General features: G+C 36.4%; 1 protein-coding gene across 1 annotated transcript in view; it reads left to right on the top strand.

Annotated features, from left to right (window-relative positions):
- Positions 1-19029, top strand: part of LOC124742299 (cytoplasmic dynein 2 heavy chain 1-like) — a 37227-nt gene extending 18198 nt beyond the window's left edge. The window contains exons 4-6 of the mRNA XM_047248801.1: positions 5382-5522; positions 18784-18935; positions 18981-19029. Of these exons, the coding sequence (XP_047104757.1) occupies positions 5382-5522; positions 18784-18935; positions 18981-19029 (342 nt within the window). The remainder of the gene's footprint in view (positions 1-5381; positions 5523-18783; positions 18936-18980) is intronic.
- Positions 19030-21125: the final 2096 nt, after the last annotated feature.

The following is a 21125-nucleotide window of genomic DNA, read 5'->3' as shown; positions in this document are numbered from 1 at the left end:
TGAATCCATGTTGTTCATTGCATAGGATGCTGTTTTCATTTATAAATTTCATAAGTTTCTCATATATAACTTGGTGTTTTCTCTGTAATAGCTGAATGATAATTGGCATAGTACATTACAATGACAAACTTCGAGGCAAGGTGTGCCAAGAATTGTTCAGTGAACCATTTCATGAAACTGACAGCATTTGTTTCGAAGTGGCAGTTACTGCTGCTTTTCTTACATCTAAACAGGAGTTTACTGTCAGGAACAGAACCTGCAGAAGATCCAGCAAGGAGAATAACTGTCCAAGAAGCTATTCCTATGGGAACTTTAAAACTACCAACCATCACTACTGTTCCAGCAGGTTTTTCTGGAATGATTCTGATTGCCCATGTTTCATCAGATAATACACTGTTGGACTACCTCCTTCTCTTGTATTGTGCATCTTTATATGGGATGTGGTTCATGCCCATCTATATCACTTTTTTCAGCTAAAAATTCTCTTCTATATAATCACACACACAAAAACATTTACAGATACACATTCACAGCTAGACAGTTGAATAGTTGAATGAATAATTCAGTTGTTGTGAAGCACAGTAACACAGTGCTGCTAGCAGGAGAGAGATTCTGCTTTCTAACTGTAAGTCACAGTTAGCTGCTGGGAAAGAGAATTAATATTATTGGCTACCAACAATTAATGGAGGCGGTTGCATAGAACACTGAAAATTGGGCAACCTTCCTGCATAACACCAACTTTAATGTGAGAAAAGGAGAAGTTGTTACATGTATAAAGATGAAATATGACTTCAAAATCATTGTAACAAGTTGATTTTGAAGAGTTAAGCACACTGAAATGTGTACTTTTGAATTAATTCTGAAGAATAGTTAACTTTTAATGCAGATTCAAATCTATTTATTGTCAATAACAAGCAAAGATTCTGCAAGCTGTATACTACAAAAATAAGCCAAAATTAGCAATAAAAGTTATTAAAAATCAAGGAACGTGCACATTATGCTAGAAATCAGTAATTCCAGCAATGAACTAATACCTTTATGGAATGTAGTGAAACATGATACAGGACAACAGGTTACAGGAGAGGATAACATCACTATTGATTTAAATGGAAGAACTATAAATGATCAGACACAGGTAACAAGTGTGTTCAATAATCATTTCTGAAATGGAGTTCAAAAGAAAAATCAAAACAGTATGTTGAAACTCTCAGATAATTCAGTCACACAGATATGTCACCTATTTCTCCTTCTGAAATTAAGAAACTTGTATATTCTCTCAAACATAAAAGCTCATCTCAATTTGATATGTTTCCAAAAGAGTACAACAAAGTTGTTCCTGTTTAATAAGTACTGTGTTTTATTGAAATATGTAATGCAGCTCTAATACACTGCATCTTTCTGCAGAGATTGAAACATACTATTGTTAAATCCCTTTATAAGAAATGTAATGGGATAGGTATCAATAACTAATGACTTATTTCTTAACACACATCATTTTCCAAAACTTTTGAGAGGGTGATGTAATCTAGGTTAGTATCATATCTGAGAAACAATAATATCCTTAGTACATCACAATTTGAATTTCACAAGGGTTGCTCTAAAAAATCTTGAGGTTTCATGGAATTGATGGTATAGCCAACAAGTGGTTAATGTCATATCTGACTAAAAGGATGCAGAAAGCTGTACTTAATAATTCAACCAATGTAAGCAGGGAAGATTCTTCTGACTGTAAAGAAATCATTTATGTAGTTTCGCAAGGCTCAATTTCGGGTCTACTGTTGTTCCTCTCATGCACTCACTATCATTGAAAGTAGTGCACTCAGAAGGAAGAAAGTTACAAACATGAAAGTTTGCAGATAAGTACAGTGAGATCTGATATGCAAATGATCCATGTTTGGCGCCAATGCATGTGCCCACAGACCCTGCAGTGGCGCTCCAATCAGACAGCAGGCTGTATTTCAACTGCCCATAATGGACAAGTCCTAAATATGACAATAACATGCAAGTAGATGTATGGGAGCCAGTTTTTCCACAAACCATTCCAGATGCCTTGCAGATAAAATCTTGTCCTCCAGATGCCCTTGTCATATGCTGCCATTAACACCAAGACATTAGTGATACTGCCCATAGTGGTGCCAAACCAGAACAATGTGGACTGCCACAGTGTGGCAAAACGTTGTGTTTAGTGATGAATCCCAATTCATTTTGTGGAGGGATGATAACCTTATGTGGGTGTGGTGACAGCCTGATGAACATACAGCTCCATCCATGCTGTTGCACACCTCACTACCTGCACGACCCTGGTGTAATCATCTGAAGGCCATAGCCTTCAGTAGCCAGTTCCCTCTAATTGTGGTATGTGGAACCTTTACAGGCCAGCATTATGTTGGTGACATTCAACCCTCTGCGGGACCTTTTGTATGTGGTCTACCAGGGTACTTCTCCAGTAAGATAATGCTCAGATTCTTCCATGGCTGACAATTTCCATTTACTTGTCCCCCAGAGAGCATGTTTGTTGCAAAGAACTCACTGCAGGTCAAAAGCAACAATGATGTATCTAATTAAAATTCCACAGGAAAAAAAATGACATTCATTGTTCCACATTACTGTTGGCTTTATCACAAAAAGGGGCTCACAGTGCTAATATCAAATGTTTTGATAATTTACCTAATGGTATGAAATCTCTATGAGACAGCAAAATATAATTGGGAAAAAAGGTGAAAAGGTTTCTCCTTCACAATTCCCCCTATTCTCTAGAAGATTTTCTGTTGATGTAATATGTAAAAGTTGGAGTACAGGAATTAGTATTTCACACCTATATTAAAAATATATATAGTAAAATAAAAAAGAAGGAGTTATGTGGATGTAAAAGAACTACTTGAACTACTTCAGTACTGAAGCATCTGTGAATACAAAAGGAAGCATATGGCAGTTACAATTTAAGTCTTAGAAAATTGCACATACGTGCTTCATCAAATTGCAAAAAGCAGTACAGTTCTGCTAATGCCCTTTCCTTTTTCCTCTTCTTTTATTCATTTAGCCATTCTTCTTCACCCTTGCTTTGTGAATGCATTATAATCACCCATATAATCATAAATTAGGTTTTTATTTTCTATAAAGTTTCATTCATTGAGTGAAATTGGGTGTTGGATTCATTAATTTGCTAAACTCATAGTGCTCACAAAATCTGAACCCGATACAAGTTCTATTGTTTTCAGCCTCTTCAGGGGCTTCCTACAGGCTGGCAGATTCTATTTATGCCGCTCTGTTAACTATAGTCGATACATTTTGTATTTTGTCTACTGCTAATTATTAAATGAAATTTTCATCTTTTGTCATGTCCACAGTCCCACAAGACTATAATTTGTGGCAGCCACTGTTTGTGACAACTTGACAAATTACACAGCACACACTGCAAAATGTAGGGGCTTCTAAAATGAGGCACCCCAAACATGTGTGACACACTTACAATTATTCAGTATGCAAATTTTTTTTTTTTTCTCATTCAAGGACACTGTTGTGCTACCTTAGAACACTATGTCGGCCAACTGCTAATATCAAGATCCTGCTGTTGGAAAATGAAAGCAAACTGTTAGATCTGTTGAAGCTAACCGTCCCCTAGTACCTTGCGTAGAAGTATAGTGATGCTTGGGATGATTGGATAAGGGTTGTTTTTTAATTGAACATTTAAATAATATTTTCCATTTATTACATAAGTCTGTACAAATTTCAGTAGTGTTACTACAAATGTAAATTTTAGATCGTAACACTGACAGGAAGTGCAAAAAGGTAGGATGAGAAATACAAGGTTTCAGAAGGTTATGTGAGTAGATGAAAGATACTGTAGGAAAGAAGAAAGGTGAAAGATACTGTAGGAAATTTAAGAAGATGTTAAGACGAAAGATACACAGCAGTATGTGGGTATTCAGTGGAAACAATGTAGCTGTACAGGTGTGTGTGTGTGTGTGTGTGTGTGTGTGTGTGTGTGTGTGTGTGTGTGTGTGTGTGTGCGCGCGCGCGCGTCTGTGCATGTTGGAATCGAAATAAATCAGGTGAGTTTTAGGCAATTAGAGTAGGAAATCTAGTCTTCTAAAAGTAGTAGATGAGTTTTGCTGTCTTTGCAGCAGAATTACTCATGATGGCCAAAGTAGACAGATTATAAAATGCGGAATGGTTGTAGCAAGAAATGCATTTCTAATTTATTAATCCATAATATAAATTTAATTGTTAGGAAGTCTTTCTTAAGGTATCTGTCTGAAAGAATAGAATGGAGGGATTTTGAAATTTGTTGTTAGTGCGGAATGTCGAAAATTAGGTGGGTGGATTGAGTAACTAATGAATAGGTATTGAGTCACTTTGTTGTAAGTAGGTTCAAATGGATGTCTTTGACAGTAGTTGTGCAGAGATGAAGAGACTTGGTCATGACGAACTAGCATCAAGAACTGCATCAAAGCAGTCTTTGGTCTGAAGACTGCAACATCAGCAGGACATTTACCAAGACCAGAGAACATAAATATTATTGTGAAAATAGAGAGAGAGAGAGAGAGAGAGAGAGAGAGGACGAATAAATTATCAAAATAGTTCACTTGGAAAACTGTCCTTCAGCAGCACAATCATGTCTGTGTTATTGCTAATTTTGAAAGATGGCACTATATGGCAAATAAAAGTAATTACTGGTACTGGCATTGTGAGGAGCTATCTAAGGAAGTTGTGGCAGAGAAAAAGTTACATGACACTGATGGTGGGGGAGCTATTAAAGCATTGTCTAGGAAGTTGAATACTGGCAAATTGGCAGATCCTCACAATATGCGTGGAACACTGCATAAAAGTGTTATAGCACTAATTTTCTGTCTTGTGTTGAATGTTCACAATTATTACTAAATTTCATCTGGTCATTGTTATTTAAATTTTTCAGTGTAAGAGGAAAAATCAGCAGTGGGCAGATGGGAACATGAAGTTAGCAAATGAGGAATATGTAATATGTTTTTATTTTATTTTTTGCATAACTTTGAGATTCAGGTGTTCTGATACTTCTCTTCTTGGTAATTTTTGGTTTATATCAATCATTTTCAATTTTTACACAATACATTTACATTTATTACTATTATAATGGACTGTGCATTGTTTTTTTTCCTGGATCATAATTTCTGATATTTAATTACGTAGGAACAAAAGTAACATCCTTTTTCAGAGCAGCAGCTTTTCTGCTAATTATATAAACCACTTAAATACACCCTTCTTTGCTGTAGTTAGCAAGTTTATTTAGCTAACAATGAAAGCCAACTGGCTTAATAGTATTTAGTTTTTGATGGGATGCGAAAAGGGTGATGTGTGAATGAATGAATGCTTTTGGTATAGTACAATCAATTTTAATTTTTTAGGTTTGCATGTTGATATCAACAACCACAGGCCGTGCATATAGACCAAGAAATAGTGAGCGACTAGTATTATATTTCAAAGACTTAAATCTAGCTGCACCAGATAAATGGGGGACCAGCATGCTGATATCTTTCCTTCAACAGGTAAGAGGAATCTGACATCAATTCCTAGTTTCAGTGTGACTTTTTTTTACCTTACTTGAGAGTCATGTTAAAAATATCCCCCATATTTAATTTAATGCTGCTTAATGTCCAAATGCAATTTTTCTCTTTATATAAAGTAGTCATGTACTTCTTACTAAGATTCAGCAACTAAAAATATTTTTGTTGTATTCATGACCTCCTAAAGGTTGACACATATGTTGTTGAGAACTTTGTGTGGAATCATGATTATTATCATTTTTTCTATTTAAAAATAATGTTACTGCTGTAGGGTCACTTTATAGTGACTGAAGTATCCATTTCTCCCAACACTGAGGGTACTGGCTGTGGTGTCTTAGTTGGTACCTGTGTGTGCTATTGATAAAAAGCACATGTAATGTAATAACCTTTATGAGGTGATGAAATAGCAAGGATTTTTTTTCTAGTGACTGAATTGACAAGATGCAGTGCTGTGCGACATGTCATGGAAGATAGGAGAAGCACACCTCGGACAGTGTGGTTGTGTGTGACTGCATTTTTCTAATAGAAAAGGCCTCTCCAAAGCTCTGCTGTTTTATGCAACGTACAAGCATTTTTTTGTCATTTTCCTTACTTTAGGACTGTACAATTTATATTACAACAAGACACTTGTCCAAATATATCTGGAAAACAGTTTGCATTTATTGAGTATCTGTATACATTGCATTTAATTGTGAATTTGAATAATGTCTTTCTCTTTGTTCTCCTTCTTTCCCCTCCCACCTTTCTTCACATAGGTTGTTATTAATGGCTATCTAGATGAGGAACCTCAGCAGTCCAAACCAATGTGTGGTGTGCAGTTAACAATATATCTGTTACTCACCAGCTGGTCATTAATTAATCAGTTCATTTTTTTATACCTATACATTCTATGGTTGGTTGATTTGGGGGAGGGGACCAAACAGTATGGTCATCGGTCCCTGTATATTTTATGCACATCTGTTATTCTACAGTGCCAGTAGTAATGTCACACCAAGAAAACCAGTTTGGTGTCATTCCACAACCGATGTGGGACTGAGAAGCCCACAGTGAGGTTTGTGCTTGCAATGGTGACATGGCAGCCCATGTCAGACACGCCATCAAATACCACGCTGATTTTGTACACTCCACATCCAGTCAGTTATTGAGTGGTCAAGCTGAAGATGTCCTGACACAATTCTTTATCGTTATATTACATTAATTTTCCTCCATAAAACATTCCTAAGCTGTGTTACTGTGGTCATTGACTTACACACTGCTGGGAAAAAAAAATTAGTGCACCTGGGAAGACAACATTGATTTTGATCCGATGATGGTATATGCCACCTGGGGCAGCTGTACTTATAATGGTTTCAACATCATTTGCCAACAGATAGCATAGTGACATAGCTACCAGAGCCACATGGGGGATAGTAGGTGTATTGATACTAGTTTCAACATCGTCCGCCAACAGGTAACGCAGTGGCTTACTTATCAGAGTGCTATCTATGTCTACCCTTTAATAGGGAATGCTCACAACTGTTCACTGTGGTCCAAACAAGTGAAGCAAGCAGGCAACCATGCCATGGAGACATTCTCAAGTTTTCTGCAGCGAACTGAGTGAGTTTGAAAGGAGTCAAATTATGGTCTCCCGAGTGGTGGGATGGTCCTTTGGAGAATTGCCACACAAGCTGGATGTGCTACTCAGTTGTGCAATGGTGCTGGTATCAGTAGTCAAGTGGACATCCTCACACCCATAGATGAGGTTCTGGACGTCAGTGCAGCACAGACGCCTGCCAGAATCATTGTGTTGTAAGGAGAGTATGGTCAGATCATACAGCTATCACAGCACAGATGAGAGGGATTTTGAGCCCAGAAATGACATCACAAACTGTTACGAACCAGTTATTAGCACTAGAACTAACGGCACACACTCCTCTAGCCTATATTCCACTCATGCCACCGCATCGACATGCACAGCTCGACTGGTGCTGTCAGAGGATCACTTGTAATATTGAATGGTGTGTCATTGTCTCCAGTGATGAAAGAAGATTCTGCCTGCACACAAGTGATGGTTGTTTGCATGTAAAATGTAGAATTGATGAGCGCTGACTCGTAGAGTGCATTTGTCCAAGACACACTGGTTTCACTCCGGGCCATATGGTCTGTGGTACATTAAGCTACAACTCTTGATCATTTTTTGTGTTCCTGGAGAGGACACTAACCAGTGCTCAGTATATGAAAAATGTTGTTAGACCTTTGCTATTGCTGTTCTTGCAACAAGAAGGTGATGTGTTGTTCCAAAAGGATACTGCTTGCACACACACTGCCCTTGAAAACCAACATGCACTGCAAGACACAGCAGCAACTTCCCTGGCCAGCACAATTTCCAAACTTGTCTTCAAAAGAGCACATGTGGGATATGATGGGACAAGAAGTGACTCGTGCAACCCATCGACCAACAACTCTTACAGAAGTATAGTGAGCATGGCCTAACATATCCCAGGACAGTGTTCACGATCTGTTCAACTGACTGGATGCCAAAGTCAGCACCTGCATTGCTGTCCGTGGAGGCCCCACCATGTACTAATATGGATATTTCAGCATAGGTCGATACCTTCCACCTCATAACGACTTGCACCTTTGCTGTGTAAATGTAATCATTTCATACACACCATATGCACTGTTGTGGCTGTATAACTTGAGTGAATCGAAGACCTCTATAAGGCTGTATCCCTTTTTTTTTTTTGGGGGGGGGGGGGGGGTGGGGGGGTAGGACAGTCTATTTGTTGTATTAGATTAGATTAATTATTCATTCCATAGACCCATAAAAGAGAGAATCCTCTTGGCTGTGGAACATGTCAGATAAACACATTACAAAAATGTAATTAGAAAAACTTGAGTTTCATTAATTTTAATGAGCCTCAGTCAATAAACAGTAAAATTATGTACATGAATTAAATTTAAACTTCTAATATTTACAGGTTTAATACTTACATCTGCTTTCATTAAATCCATCATTCAGACATTTGCTAGTTTCTTGGCTATTACAACCAAGTATTGTCAAGAATTAAAGTATAATAAATTTTCATTAAAATGGTCTACTGCACTTGTTGAGAAACTCATGGATGGAATAGAAGGAGATGGCCACCAAAAATTCTTTTAAATTATTTTTAAATTGTGCCTTGTCTGAAATTAAACTCTTAATGGTTGCTGATAACTTATTGAAAATATGCGTTGCTGAATACTGGACTCCTTTCTGGGCAAGAGTAGGTGATTTTAAATCTTTATGTATGTTGTTCTTATTCCTAGTATTGATACTGTGTACTATGCAGTTAGTTGGAAAAAGAGATGTATTATTTACAACAAACTTCATTAAGGGGCTCCGGAAAGGCTCAAAGTCATGAAAAGTTCAATTTTTACTTTTTTGCGTTTTCTGAATCGGCAGACTATTACCTTTTAATAGATATATAATTTATTCAATTCCGAAGACTACAACTATTTTTAAATTTTTTTTGAAATGTGTTCTACATGGGCGTGACCCACTGTGGCGCTGTTAAACTGCTGTCAAATGGTGTTATTATTAACGTCCGTGTTCATCAGGTACATTTTAGTGATAAGAGATAAAGTATGTGTTGTGGCTGACCTGTGATGGTTCAATAGATATCGCTGGTGTGATTGTCGATTGTTTCATGTTTATTTACTCTGCCGTTATCTCGAAAATATTCGTAATTAATTCTGTTTCTTGAGTCTCTGTTTTGTTGAAGTATAATAATGAGTAAAAGTAAAGTTATTAGAAATCCTCTGAAGGCTTTTAAGAAAAGGAGAAATGTTGGAAAGCTAAAGGTATGTGTTATTACTGTAAACAATAAAGACGATAACCAAGTGAGTGAACCTAACCTCTCAAGTACACCTGCCCATAGCAGTCAAAGTGGGAAAGAAAATACTTCACAGAAGAAGCTTGGTTCAATGAGTGAAAACTATGAATGTTTTATGGGTGAATTGGATGTGAATAAAATATTTGATATGTCGGTTCTCAAAGGAATTTTTTCAAACTGTGTAAGATGTATTCATTGTAGTGAAGTTGGTCTGGAACTCTCCATAATAAAGCACGTAGGACTTGATAGTGAAATACAACTGAAATGTGATAAGTGTTCATACATGACCACCTTTTGGAACAGTGTTGCAGTAACTGCAACTGAAGAAAATGGTAGCAAAATCTACGAACACAACAACGAGCGATGCTTGCTTTAGACAAGGAACGCCTTCGGGCTGCAGACAGGGCTGTAAAGAGTCTAGAAATACAAGCAAGAGTAAACAGGAGGAGGAACAAGAGGAAGCTGGAGGAGGAGTTTGCAGAGGATGAAGATAATCCATCCTATGGACCTGGAATGCACTAAAAAGTTTATCCAATCTTTGTCGCTCGATTCCCAAAACTTTTATTTTCTCATACTAATTACATGTTTTCTAAGGATCTTCCAAACATATTTGTTTCAAACTTTCAGTAAATGTTACACAGTTCCTTCTGCATAATTTAACACAGCCTTTTTCCAAAAAACTGTATATTTTTGAATATATAAATAAAAAATTGCAAAAAAATGTTGTGAATTTTCATTGCAATTGAAAAAAAATCATCTTTAATAACTGAACTAAAATTTTGTAAAATCCCTGTGTTAAGTTGTAGCCCATATTCCAATAAATACTCTGTAAAAAGTTCAACTTCCTACCTCAAATACTTTGTGAGGAAAGATGTAATTTATAAGCGTTATTTTAACATTGCAAGTATAGGGCGTTCCGGAGCCCCTTAAGGAATAAATATACTGAGAAGCTATGGTTAATATGCCCAATTCTTTGAATAGGTTTCGACATGATGTTCTTGGATTTACACTACTCATTACTCTTATTATACACTTCTGTACTCTAAAAATTTTTTCTCTGTTTGTGGAATTACCCCAAAATATGATACCATATGAAATAATGGATTGATAATAAGCAAAATATGCCAGTTTTTTTATATTTATATCTCCTATGTCTGCAATCTTTCACATTGCAAACACAGACTTGTTTAGGCGCTTTAGCAGTTTGGTAGTATGTTGCTCCCAACTGAATTCATTATCAAGTTCTAATCCCAAGAATTTTACACTCTCAACTTCTCCTGTTTCCATGACATCATATTGTATACACACATCAGAAGGAAATCTCTTGGAAGTTCTGAACTGCATATAGTGGGTCTTTTCAAAGTTTAATGACAGTGATTTGGCTATGAATCACTTATTAATGTCAGTAAAAATTTGATTAGCTGCCATTTCTAAATTTATATTTGATTTACTATTTATTGCAATGTCTGTATCATCTGCAAATAAGACAAACTTGGCATCTGGTAATGTAACAGATGACAGGTCATTAATATACACAAGAAACAGTAGTGGACCTATTATGGAACCTTGGGGAACACCACAGGTAATTTCTTCCCAGTCAGATGATGTCTGATTGCCTACTGCTGAAGTGTTACGTAATGACACCCTTTGTTTTCTATTAGTAAGATATGACTGAAACCACTTTGCACCACTACCCATGACACCATAATATTTTAATTTAATTAAAAGAATGCTGTGATTCACACAGTCAAACGCCTTTGACAGGTCACAGAATATGCCAGTTGCCTCTAATTTGTTGTCCAATGAATTAAGGACATTTTCGCTGTAAGTGTAAATAGCTTTCTCAATATCAGAACCCTTAAGACACCCAAACAGTGACTTTGACAATATCTTATTATCACTAAGGTGCTTAAGTAGATACTTCAACAGTACCTTTTCAAAGATTTTTGAAAAAGCTGGCAAAAGTGAGACCAGACGGTGATTTGATGGCATTTCTTTGTCCCCTTTCTTGTGGAGAGGTATAACTTCAGCATAATTAAACCAGTCTGGGAATGTTCCTGTGACAAGTGATTGATTACACAAATAACTTAAGATATGACTAAGCTTACATGAACACTTGTTTATTAACTTTGTTGATATGTTATCATAACCACTGGAATGCTTTGATTTCAGGAACTTTATGATGGATTCTATTTCTTTGGGTGACGTAAGTGTCAATTCCATTTTACTGAGATTGCTTGTGTGCACTGGTCTCAGATATTCCATTGCATTATTTACTGAACCTGAGAAATGAAATGGAATTAACCCATTATGCTGAATCTTGCCTCAAGTGGTGTTATGTTGTATGTTTGTCATAACAGAAACATGGGGAATATTGTTGTTGTTCTGTAGTTTTGAATGCAAGGACTGGTTTGCTGCAGTTCTTCATGTTAGTCAGCCCTGACCTGCTCTCTTCTTCCCTGCATAAACACTATAACCTACGTGTATTTGAATATGCTTACTGTATTGAAGCTATGGTCTCACTATAGAATTTTTACCTCAACAATTCATTCCATTATTGAATTAACTATTCCTTGAAGTATCTGGATGTGCTGTATGTACTTGCCCCTGCTTTCCAGTAATCTGTGCCATAAAGCTCTTTTGACTTCAATTCATTCCTTTACCTAAATGATCTACTCTTCTGATATTTAGTATTCGTCTGTAGCACCGCATTTGAAAATCTGCTATTTTCTGTATAGTTTATCATGTGTGCTTTGCTTCCACATGACACTACACTCCAGATAAATACTTTTAGAAAAGATTTATTAACACTTAAATTTATGTTTAATGATAATATATTTTTCTTTTTACTGTAATATACAGTTGATGAATTCCTTTGTATTATAGAGTGAGTGTCCAGTTATCAGTCATGCAGTGTTTGTTTGAATACTTGTTCTGGTATATCTTGTACTGTTTGTGGAAGATTATTACGTAATTTATGCCTCATGATTTCATAGTTGTTAAGTGATATTGACAGTCTGTTGTATGGCATGCAAATGGATCTGTTGCCTCTTATGTTGTAACAATGTACATTTTCTGTGCACTTTGCTTCTAGTTATGTCTTCTTTGTCTAAGTTAAAACTTAGCATATTTGTAAGTTTATTACAGTCATGATATTTTTGTTCTAAAATGAAGGTTTACAGTATGCTTCATATGAAGAACCAGTAATTATCCTAATAACTGTCTTCTGCTGTATCAAGGTGTCATGCACAGAAGTAGTATTTTCACATAAAAAAATATAATATGACATTACATTTTGAAAAAATGAAAAATAGACTGTTCTAACATATTTTCAGCTACACAAACCATAAGATACCTTAATAAGTAAATTACTCTAGATAACTTACAACTACTGTATTGCACATGTTGACCACAAGATGATTTGTAACTTAACATAACTTGAATCATCTGATGGAAGCTTGTCTTTAGACTAAATACTACATACTTCATTTTGTTTTCTTCGAGCAAGAATCCATTTGCTTCATAGCAGTAGGATAGTGGAGCATTTGTGTTTGCAAAACAATTTTTAAGGTTACTGAAATGATTACTACTATGAAGAAAAGTATCATCTGCATACTATGCTGTGCTGGACTTAATAAATGATGGTAGGTCATTAATCAGTAAGAGGACGAAGAAGGAATCCAGCACAGTTCCCTGTGGAACACCTTCCTTAACTTGTTCTATATTGGACATTTCTTTGCCAACACAGAGAACATGTTACAGTTCTGTAGGTGTGATTTTAATATTTTAAGGCTGTTAGTTCTTTTTTAAAGAAGCAGTGTGTGTCTTACATAGTAAAAGGCTTTGTTTACATCATGTCCATTATAATTGTCTGGGCTGTTATGCCGTGGTCGGTTGATGAATTCTGTGTCGATTCCCAACATTTCGTCTCCAACTGCGGGAGACATCTTTAAGGGGGTCCGTAGCTCAATGGAAGGTCCAACACTCCCACTGGCTCGCTACTGACTGTCAGTAGCGAGCCAGTGGGTGTGTTGGACCTTCCATTGAGCTACGGACCACCTTGAAGATGTCTCCCGCAGTCGGAGACGAAACGTTGGGAATCGACACAGAATTCATCAACCGACCACGGCATAACAGCCCGGATAATTATAATGGACATGATATTTCCGGCCGTGAAAGTTTACATTTTAGTATTTGTTTACATCACCAAAATTGTCTTAAGCAGATCCTTTGTCCTCAAACACTCAATGTATGTATTTGTCTCCAGAGTTTTTAACAGTTGAAAAGTTTTTCCTTAAACCATATTGTGATCCACTTCTATTAGCCTTGTTTTATTTTTATTTGTGTTCACCTTATAATCTCTTTTCAAGACACTATTCATTCCATTTAACTAATCTTCCAAGTCCTTTGCTGTCTCTGACAGATTTACTAATTCATAGACAAGTTTCCTTCACTGTTTGCTCTATGTACAGATTGAATAAAATGAGAGATACACGACAGCCCTGTGTTGCTCCCTTCTCCACTACTGCCTCCTTGTCATCAACCATGAATTCTTTATAACTGCATTCTGCTTACTATATAACTTGTAAGTAACCTTTTACTCTCTGTATGTTATCCCAGGTAAGTTCAGATTTTCTGGAAGAGTATATCAGTCAACATTGTCTTTCTTCAACCTATCTTCTAAGAGAAGCCATATGGTGAGTATTCCCTCACGTATTCCTGCATTTCTACAGATCTCGAAGTGATTTTCCTTCAGGGTGTCTTCTACCAGTCATATCATTCTTCTGCAGATAATTTTTGTTAGTGTTCTTTAACTATGACTTATTAAACTGATGTTTAGATATTATTCACATCTCTCAGCCCGTGCATTCTGTGTAATAAAGAAGGAAGTAGTTGGAAATGGAGTCTAGCAGAGTTTTAAACCAGAGGCATTGTCTGAACAGAGAATATACTGGAGCAACAGTTCCAACTTGCATAGTACTGTCACTGTCGGGAGAGGAGTGTAGATGGTGAAATCAAAATGGTTTGAGTATCGAAGCAGCAATTGGTGTTGTGTTGTGGAGTGATGCATATTCAACAGCCAAGTGATAAAATTTTCAACTAGATCCAATGTTACAATGGTTTTTCAATGGGCTAGTCATATGATTAGTTGTCATACCCACACAGAACACTTCACAGTATTTATAACACAGCTGGTATAAGATTTGGTTACTTTTACTATTGACTCTAAGTTTTTTGTGTAGGGTATTTGGGGATTGATGAGCTGTACTACGCTTTCTTCATCAATATATGCTTCATCATTCTTCAACATTCCTCCAGCCCATAATCTGTTCTCATAATCCCCCTGGCAATAACCTACACTTGCTCCCTTCCTCAGCTGTTCCCTTACCACTATTTGCCCAAATCCTTTCCAAGTCTGCTATTTTCCTCACCAATTCTCTTCTGTGCCAACATTTTACTTCCCCATTTTCTATTGCTACCTGTTGCTCTCTGTCCTTTCCTCTTCATGTGTGTAATGTTCTATGTTTTCAGTTTGATTACCATAATGGATACTCATGTTACCCCTGCCACTAATAACCATCTGTTTATCCTCGTGCCTCTCTATAATGTCCTTCCTTCTCCTTGCCCTGCATACCACTCACCCTCCCAGTTGTCACAACTCTTTCTTCTCCCCAAACAATGGTTTCTGCTAATAAACAGACAGTATTACATTGACCATTAGGGTGTGTATTTGAATATCTGTGTGTGTGTGTGTGTGTGTGTGTGTGTGTGTGTGTGTGTGTGTGTGTGTGTGTGCACACGTAGTAGACTCAAAAAAAATTCAAGCTTGTGGCACCTGATCATTGATTGTTGAGATGACAAAAGTGAATGGCCTAGAGATGAAAATAGCTCTGAAGTCTACTGCAAAAGACAAAGGGAAGAAAAGGATTTACTGCCTTGACTAGGATTAAATGGTAAATAATTTGCTCTGCTTTTATGCTTCACAAAACTATTACCACTTTTATTTATGCGTGAGGTGTTACATTCACCATTGAGTCTCTATGTTGTACATCTCTCACTATGTTACAATGTGTCTAACAGCCCTGGGAAGATATTACAGTCTGTTCAAAATTACTTTAGGATTGACAGTTCAGCAGGAGCATCTGGAGGCACAGTGTTATCATGGCCCGCATGGAGCATGCATGTAATATTCCTCTTCATTCAGCTCACTCGGACACTTGGACTATTCAGTGTACAAATGTGGAATGATCATCAACTTGTTGTGCAGAGTTGCACCGTATTTATATTTTTGATTTGTCTATGGCAGCAATTTGTTTAGATGATAGCACACAATTTACAAAAATACGCATTCTGATGACATACTAAATTTTCATGCGGGGAACTTGTGTGTTATTGCAGCTAAGTGAACACATAATATAAATTAAATCAGAAGACTACAACACATTTTTATGTAATCTGATCCAGTTGCTTATTTCTAATGCTAAAATAAATAAAATTATGTATGTTTATCTTGGTGAAAAAGCCTATTGTAAATAGGCCAACCGGTACTGGGAGAAAGAACAAAAGTGATATAAAAAACTGGGCCTCAGTATTGCAGCAATAATATTATGAACAGTAGTATTTATTTTGTTATGCAGACTGAATTCCTGAGATGAACTTCATGTGGAATAAGTTGCCTGTAAAGTTTTCTTATTAAAATTTTGAAAGTTATGTCAATATAATTTTGTTATGTAGCTACTTACAATTAAAACTGTGCACTGCAAACATGCTGTGGAATCCACCTGTGCTCCATTTCTATGGTGATAATGAAAAATTCTATTGACATCACAGTCGTCACTATGACAGAAGCTTGAATTATCACTGTTGTTCTTTAATGGAATAATCATCTCATACACTCAAATTTCCAAAATAGCTTGATTGTGCCATGGTCTTTTCACAGTGCTCTGCACATGTTTGACTGTTTCCTTCTTATCAGCATCTTTTGTGAATGCTTCAGCTCTGGAGAGCGCAAATTTATTATTATTATTCCTGGCAGCATATCTTTTATTGGACCTTTATTAACTCTATTGGGATGAAATGGCAGTGGTAAGGTAGCCTTACAATAGTATTCATACATGTGTTTGTGAGTTCATCAATTTCATGTAAGTGGAAACATTTTTTAGGGAGAGAGATTAGTTTCATAAGCTCCATTTTTTTAAAGATTGTCACTTACTCAATGTTATGATGCTGAAGCCCATCAGTCATCTCCTCCTTTCATTTTGCCATCGTAAGTGCCTTGTCAACAACAAGTAAATGGTAAAGAGCATTATTTAGAACAATTTTTGACAGTTTTCCCAGTTCATTTCTCCTGATAATTTCCTGCATTCTTTGTTTTAAGAAGTATGAGAATGCTTGAGAGAAAACCTTGCGAAGTACCTGCTTGAAGAAGAATAAGTCTTTCCCCTGTGCCCGAAGGCATTCCCAATGTTCTTTTAGTTCTGTCCCCTGTCTAGCCCTGCTTGACAACTGACCCACTTTCCATTTACCATACAACTTGCGCCACAGATCCTCCTTGAAAATCGACATCACCATGCAGCTATGTCCTCCCTCTCCATCAACAGCTTATGGCTACAGATAGGGTGACCAGACGTCCGGATTAATCTGGACGTGTCCTCCTTTTTAGCTCTTTGTCCGTGGTCCAGGTGGATGTTTACAGTGTCCAGCTTTTTCGCAGATTTGAGCGTAATACAGTTAAATTTACAATTCATCCCATTCTGTTGCTCAACGAGTGGTTCACTAAGAGCCTTCAATGTCTCAGGAATCACCTGTTGCTGCTGTGTCCATTGGTGTACTAACAGCAATGTTGTTTATTGTTTGAGGTGGTCTGCAATTGTTGTGCTGTCCAAGTGATGTTGGTGGTTTTTCTTGTTGGGCAGAAGAAGGAAGGTAATTCTGGCACAAGTTGCATTGCTACACCAGAACTGTGCTCACCACACTAGAGGAATGCACACATCTACCACTCTGGCATAAAACTGTTGTCAGCTGCATTGGCAATGAGTACACAAGATGGTGCCAGTTGTAAAAGAAGTTTTTAATATGGCTACTAAAAGTGAAGTGAAAAGTGTTGATCAGTGTAGAATTGTATCAAGAAAGTCAGAACAGGAATCCACTTGAAAGTGGCAAGTTACTGGTTTCATAGAAATTGCTGTAAAATAAACTTAAAGCTTAATACAGATAACTTTTCATGGACTTTTGAAGTGTGTATAACTAAAAGCTGCGAAAGAAAATTCTTAAATGTCATTAAAAACAAGGACAAAATAATCAGTGCAATGCAAAAATAAATTGACACTCTAAAAATCAAGTGTGCAGTTCTTCTTTAGATATTCAGAACTAGAAATCGGTATTCCTTTGAAAGTGAGTTGTGATCATTGTCAAGAATGCAATACTGTTACAAAAATTATACAACTGGAAACACTATGTCAAACAATGTCTCTCATACAAAAAATCCTACTTCAGTGTTAAACGAAAAACACTTCTCAGCTGAAAACTTGGCAGTGAAAAACATCATGCCTTCACTGGACACTGAACAGAGAAACATAATTATACTGGCAAATAGTCATGGTCTAGGAATTACATGTAGAAAGTAACATGAAAGCTATAGGATTTGTCAGAGCTGATGTATGTCTAGATCAGTTACAAAACCTGATTGATTCTTACCAATCATGATTTTTTTAATACTTACTGGTGGATCAAGCAATATATACAAAAATGAAGCTATCCATGCATCTCATGCTTGGAATTTATGTCTCACCAGATTAATGCCTACTAATGTGATTTTCATTTGTATGATTGCAGAACATAATCAGTCAATTACTTAATCTCCATGAGAAGTATATATTTTTTTCCATAAGACAAGAGATTGGGAATCTATGGAACTGAAATATAAGTATTACAGTGCAAGGTATATAATAATAAAAACTCCTGCAAAAGACCTGATTATATTTTAAATACCTTTATATACATGTTCTCCTGCCACTGCTTAGTGAGTAGATTTTTGTCTATCCAATCACATTTGATTATGTGTGTTTGTATGATTCAATTACTTAAGTTTTGTTTGATTTGATTTGGTTAGGATGTTGTGGCTAACAATGCTCATTGTGAGCATACTTCCATTCTTTTAACGTGTATGTAGCTATTTGTATGTTAATACCAGTGAAAGAAATTATATTCTTCTAAGTATAGATATTTTAGATCAAAAGCTTGACTAATCTGACATGATAAACTGAATTTGTTTGTTGACACTGTGCTTTTTGTGTGACTTTTATTGCTACATTGATTTTTTTTCAAGGCAAATAGTGAAGTTTTTGTGTATATTCAGCTGCTGCTAAATACTACCATTTTCTATTCAGATCTTGACGTATAAGGGCTTCTACGATGACAATTTGGAGTGGGTTGGACTTGAACAAGTTCATGTTGTAGCAAGTCTTGTCGGAGGAATAGATGCTGGTCGACACCCACTATCTCCTCGATTCACTTCAGTGATCAGAATTCACAGTATCAGGTGAAGTAATACAATACTAGAATAATGAATGTATTTTTCCTCTAGGTACCTTAACAAAATATGCTTGTCAAAATTCAAAACTATTTTCTTTTAGTTTTTAATAGCTGATGCAGTCTCTGCTAATTAGATCTAAGTAAGAATAATAAACTCAAAACATAGCAGCCACCTCAGGATATGATTTCTTATATGTTGTTGCAGTAGACAACGAATAACAACTTTCTGCTCAGTAGTGACATGTATTCCTTATGGTAATTGTTCAACATTAATCATTGTCGTCATCATCTTCTACTGTCATGGAATACGGTACTTAAATGTCATGTAGCTTCCATGACATTTTATAGATGGAATTTCACAGCATCCTTTCCTCCCTGTCCATTCTGATTCTATTAACTATTAACAGCTGGCTAACATTACATGTGCTGTGTACTTCTTCTGTGTTGTTGCAAAAGTATTGTTCTTTCCTCTTCCCTGTATGCATACTTATTTTGTGAATGAAACAAGGCACCAGTCGGTAGAGTAGCATAGCAGGAACAAAGATATTTATGGTAACAGATACTACACAGAACACCAAATGGTTGATGGCAATAAACCATAAATGGATGTAGAGGGCAGAAGGTGGAAACTGGAGGTTCTGTGTGTAAAAGATCTGACAATGCTTCCAAATTTAGGTTCATCTCTAGAAAATGACATGTGGTATGGAATAAGTGGCACTTTCTAGCAATTAGTAGGGGAGCAGTTAAGTGTAAATAGCCACTGAAAAGGACTCATATCCTATATTGAAACTGAAATTTCAGTTATCTGAGAGAAATGAAAAAATGAACACAGGTTGTACATAAAACTGAAGAAGCCCAATGCGAAGGACAACAATTAAACTGTTTGGGAAGAACACCCTTGAGTCAAGAGTGATCACCTGTAGACTGGAAAAGGTAGGTGGGATTGAATTATGCAAAGCAATGTTATATATACTGGGCAGTCAAACTGAGGACATAGCTGGAAAATGGGTAATGAGGGAGAAAAAATTTTAATGAGAAAAATAATGTTAACTGACAGTGAGGGTAGTACAAAGAGATAGAGGAGTGGGAACCAAAAAAGAATAATTGGTTTGGATGGGCCTGGAGAGGGACTGAAAAGAGAAGATGTGTGAGGTAGCTTAATAGAGAAACTTAGAAAACTGCAATAGATGGAGGTGGTGAGTACCACTGTAGTATAATTTCTGTTGGTAAGTAGAAGTTTAGGATATATTGCAGGAAAGGGAGTCTTAGTCTTAAAAACGAATTCACTGCCTCTTGAAATTAAGTTGTATGTCTTGTTTTTCAGAAATTAGTGTAGTCAATTTAGTGTTTTTTGTTCTGTATGTGTTTATTATCAACAGTTTCTTGGTATCTGTGAGATTGTAGAAAGCAGAAAGTTACTGACACATCAGCTGCCATAGACCATTCTCATATAGCCTCGTTCTAACACTGACATCACATAAATTGTTATAGGCACATGTTAAGTTTGTACTGAAGAAATCATAGAATGTAATGTCCCTATCACTGGAGAGTCAGCATTTGATTAGCTGAAATTAGCTGAATAGAGAAGTGAGGAATTTGTTACAACCTTATGAATGAACCATTTATGTTAAGCAACAGCAACTTAAACCAGCATGACTATAAATTTGCTATAATTCTTGTCATTATGACTATAAGGTCTTAATAATTGCACTTCCTCACTCATTTCTAGTACTGCTTTATGAGTATAGGATTTTATAGTGTTGTTAAGCATGTAAACATTTCACTTTGGCTGGTGACTGACCAACTTACGTAATATGAACAATGTCACAGGTAGCTTCAGCATCATTTCAGATAATTATTTAAAGAAAAAATGTAATTATACAATAAACACTTTAGCCTATTTGTGATCATTAATACATGACAGTGATAAGACCAGATTTTCTCTGATATTTTAAATGAGGAAAAGTATGTAAATTGAAGGAGATCACTGCTGTCAGCTACAGCAAGACATTATGCAGAATCAGTGGTGATGAGTGAAAATTTGTACCAGCCTGGGATTTGAACCTGGAATCTCCTGCTTACTAGGCAGGTGCTTTAACCACTGCACCATCTGGGACACAGTGTTGTCACAATTGTGTAGACTGTCTCAGCATGTCTCATGGCTGATCCAAATTCCCACCGAGTGCCACCTATCTGC

The sequence above is a fragment of the Schistocerca piceifrons genome, unplaced genomic scaffold, assembly GCF_021461385.2.
Source record: "Schistocerca piceifrons isolate TAMUIC-IGC-003096 unplaced genomic scaffold, iqSchPice1.1 HiC_scaffold_2309, whole genome shotgun sequence".
In the NCBI taxonomy this organism is placed as follows: domain Eukaryota; kingdom Metazoa; phylum Arthropoda; class Insecta; order Orthoptera; family Acrididae; genus Schistocerca; species Schistocerca piceifrons.
This window is presented reverse-complemented; position numbering and strand designations above follow the sequence as displayed.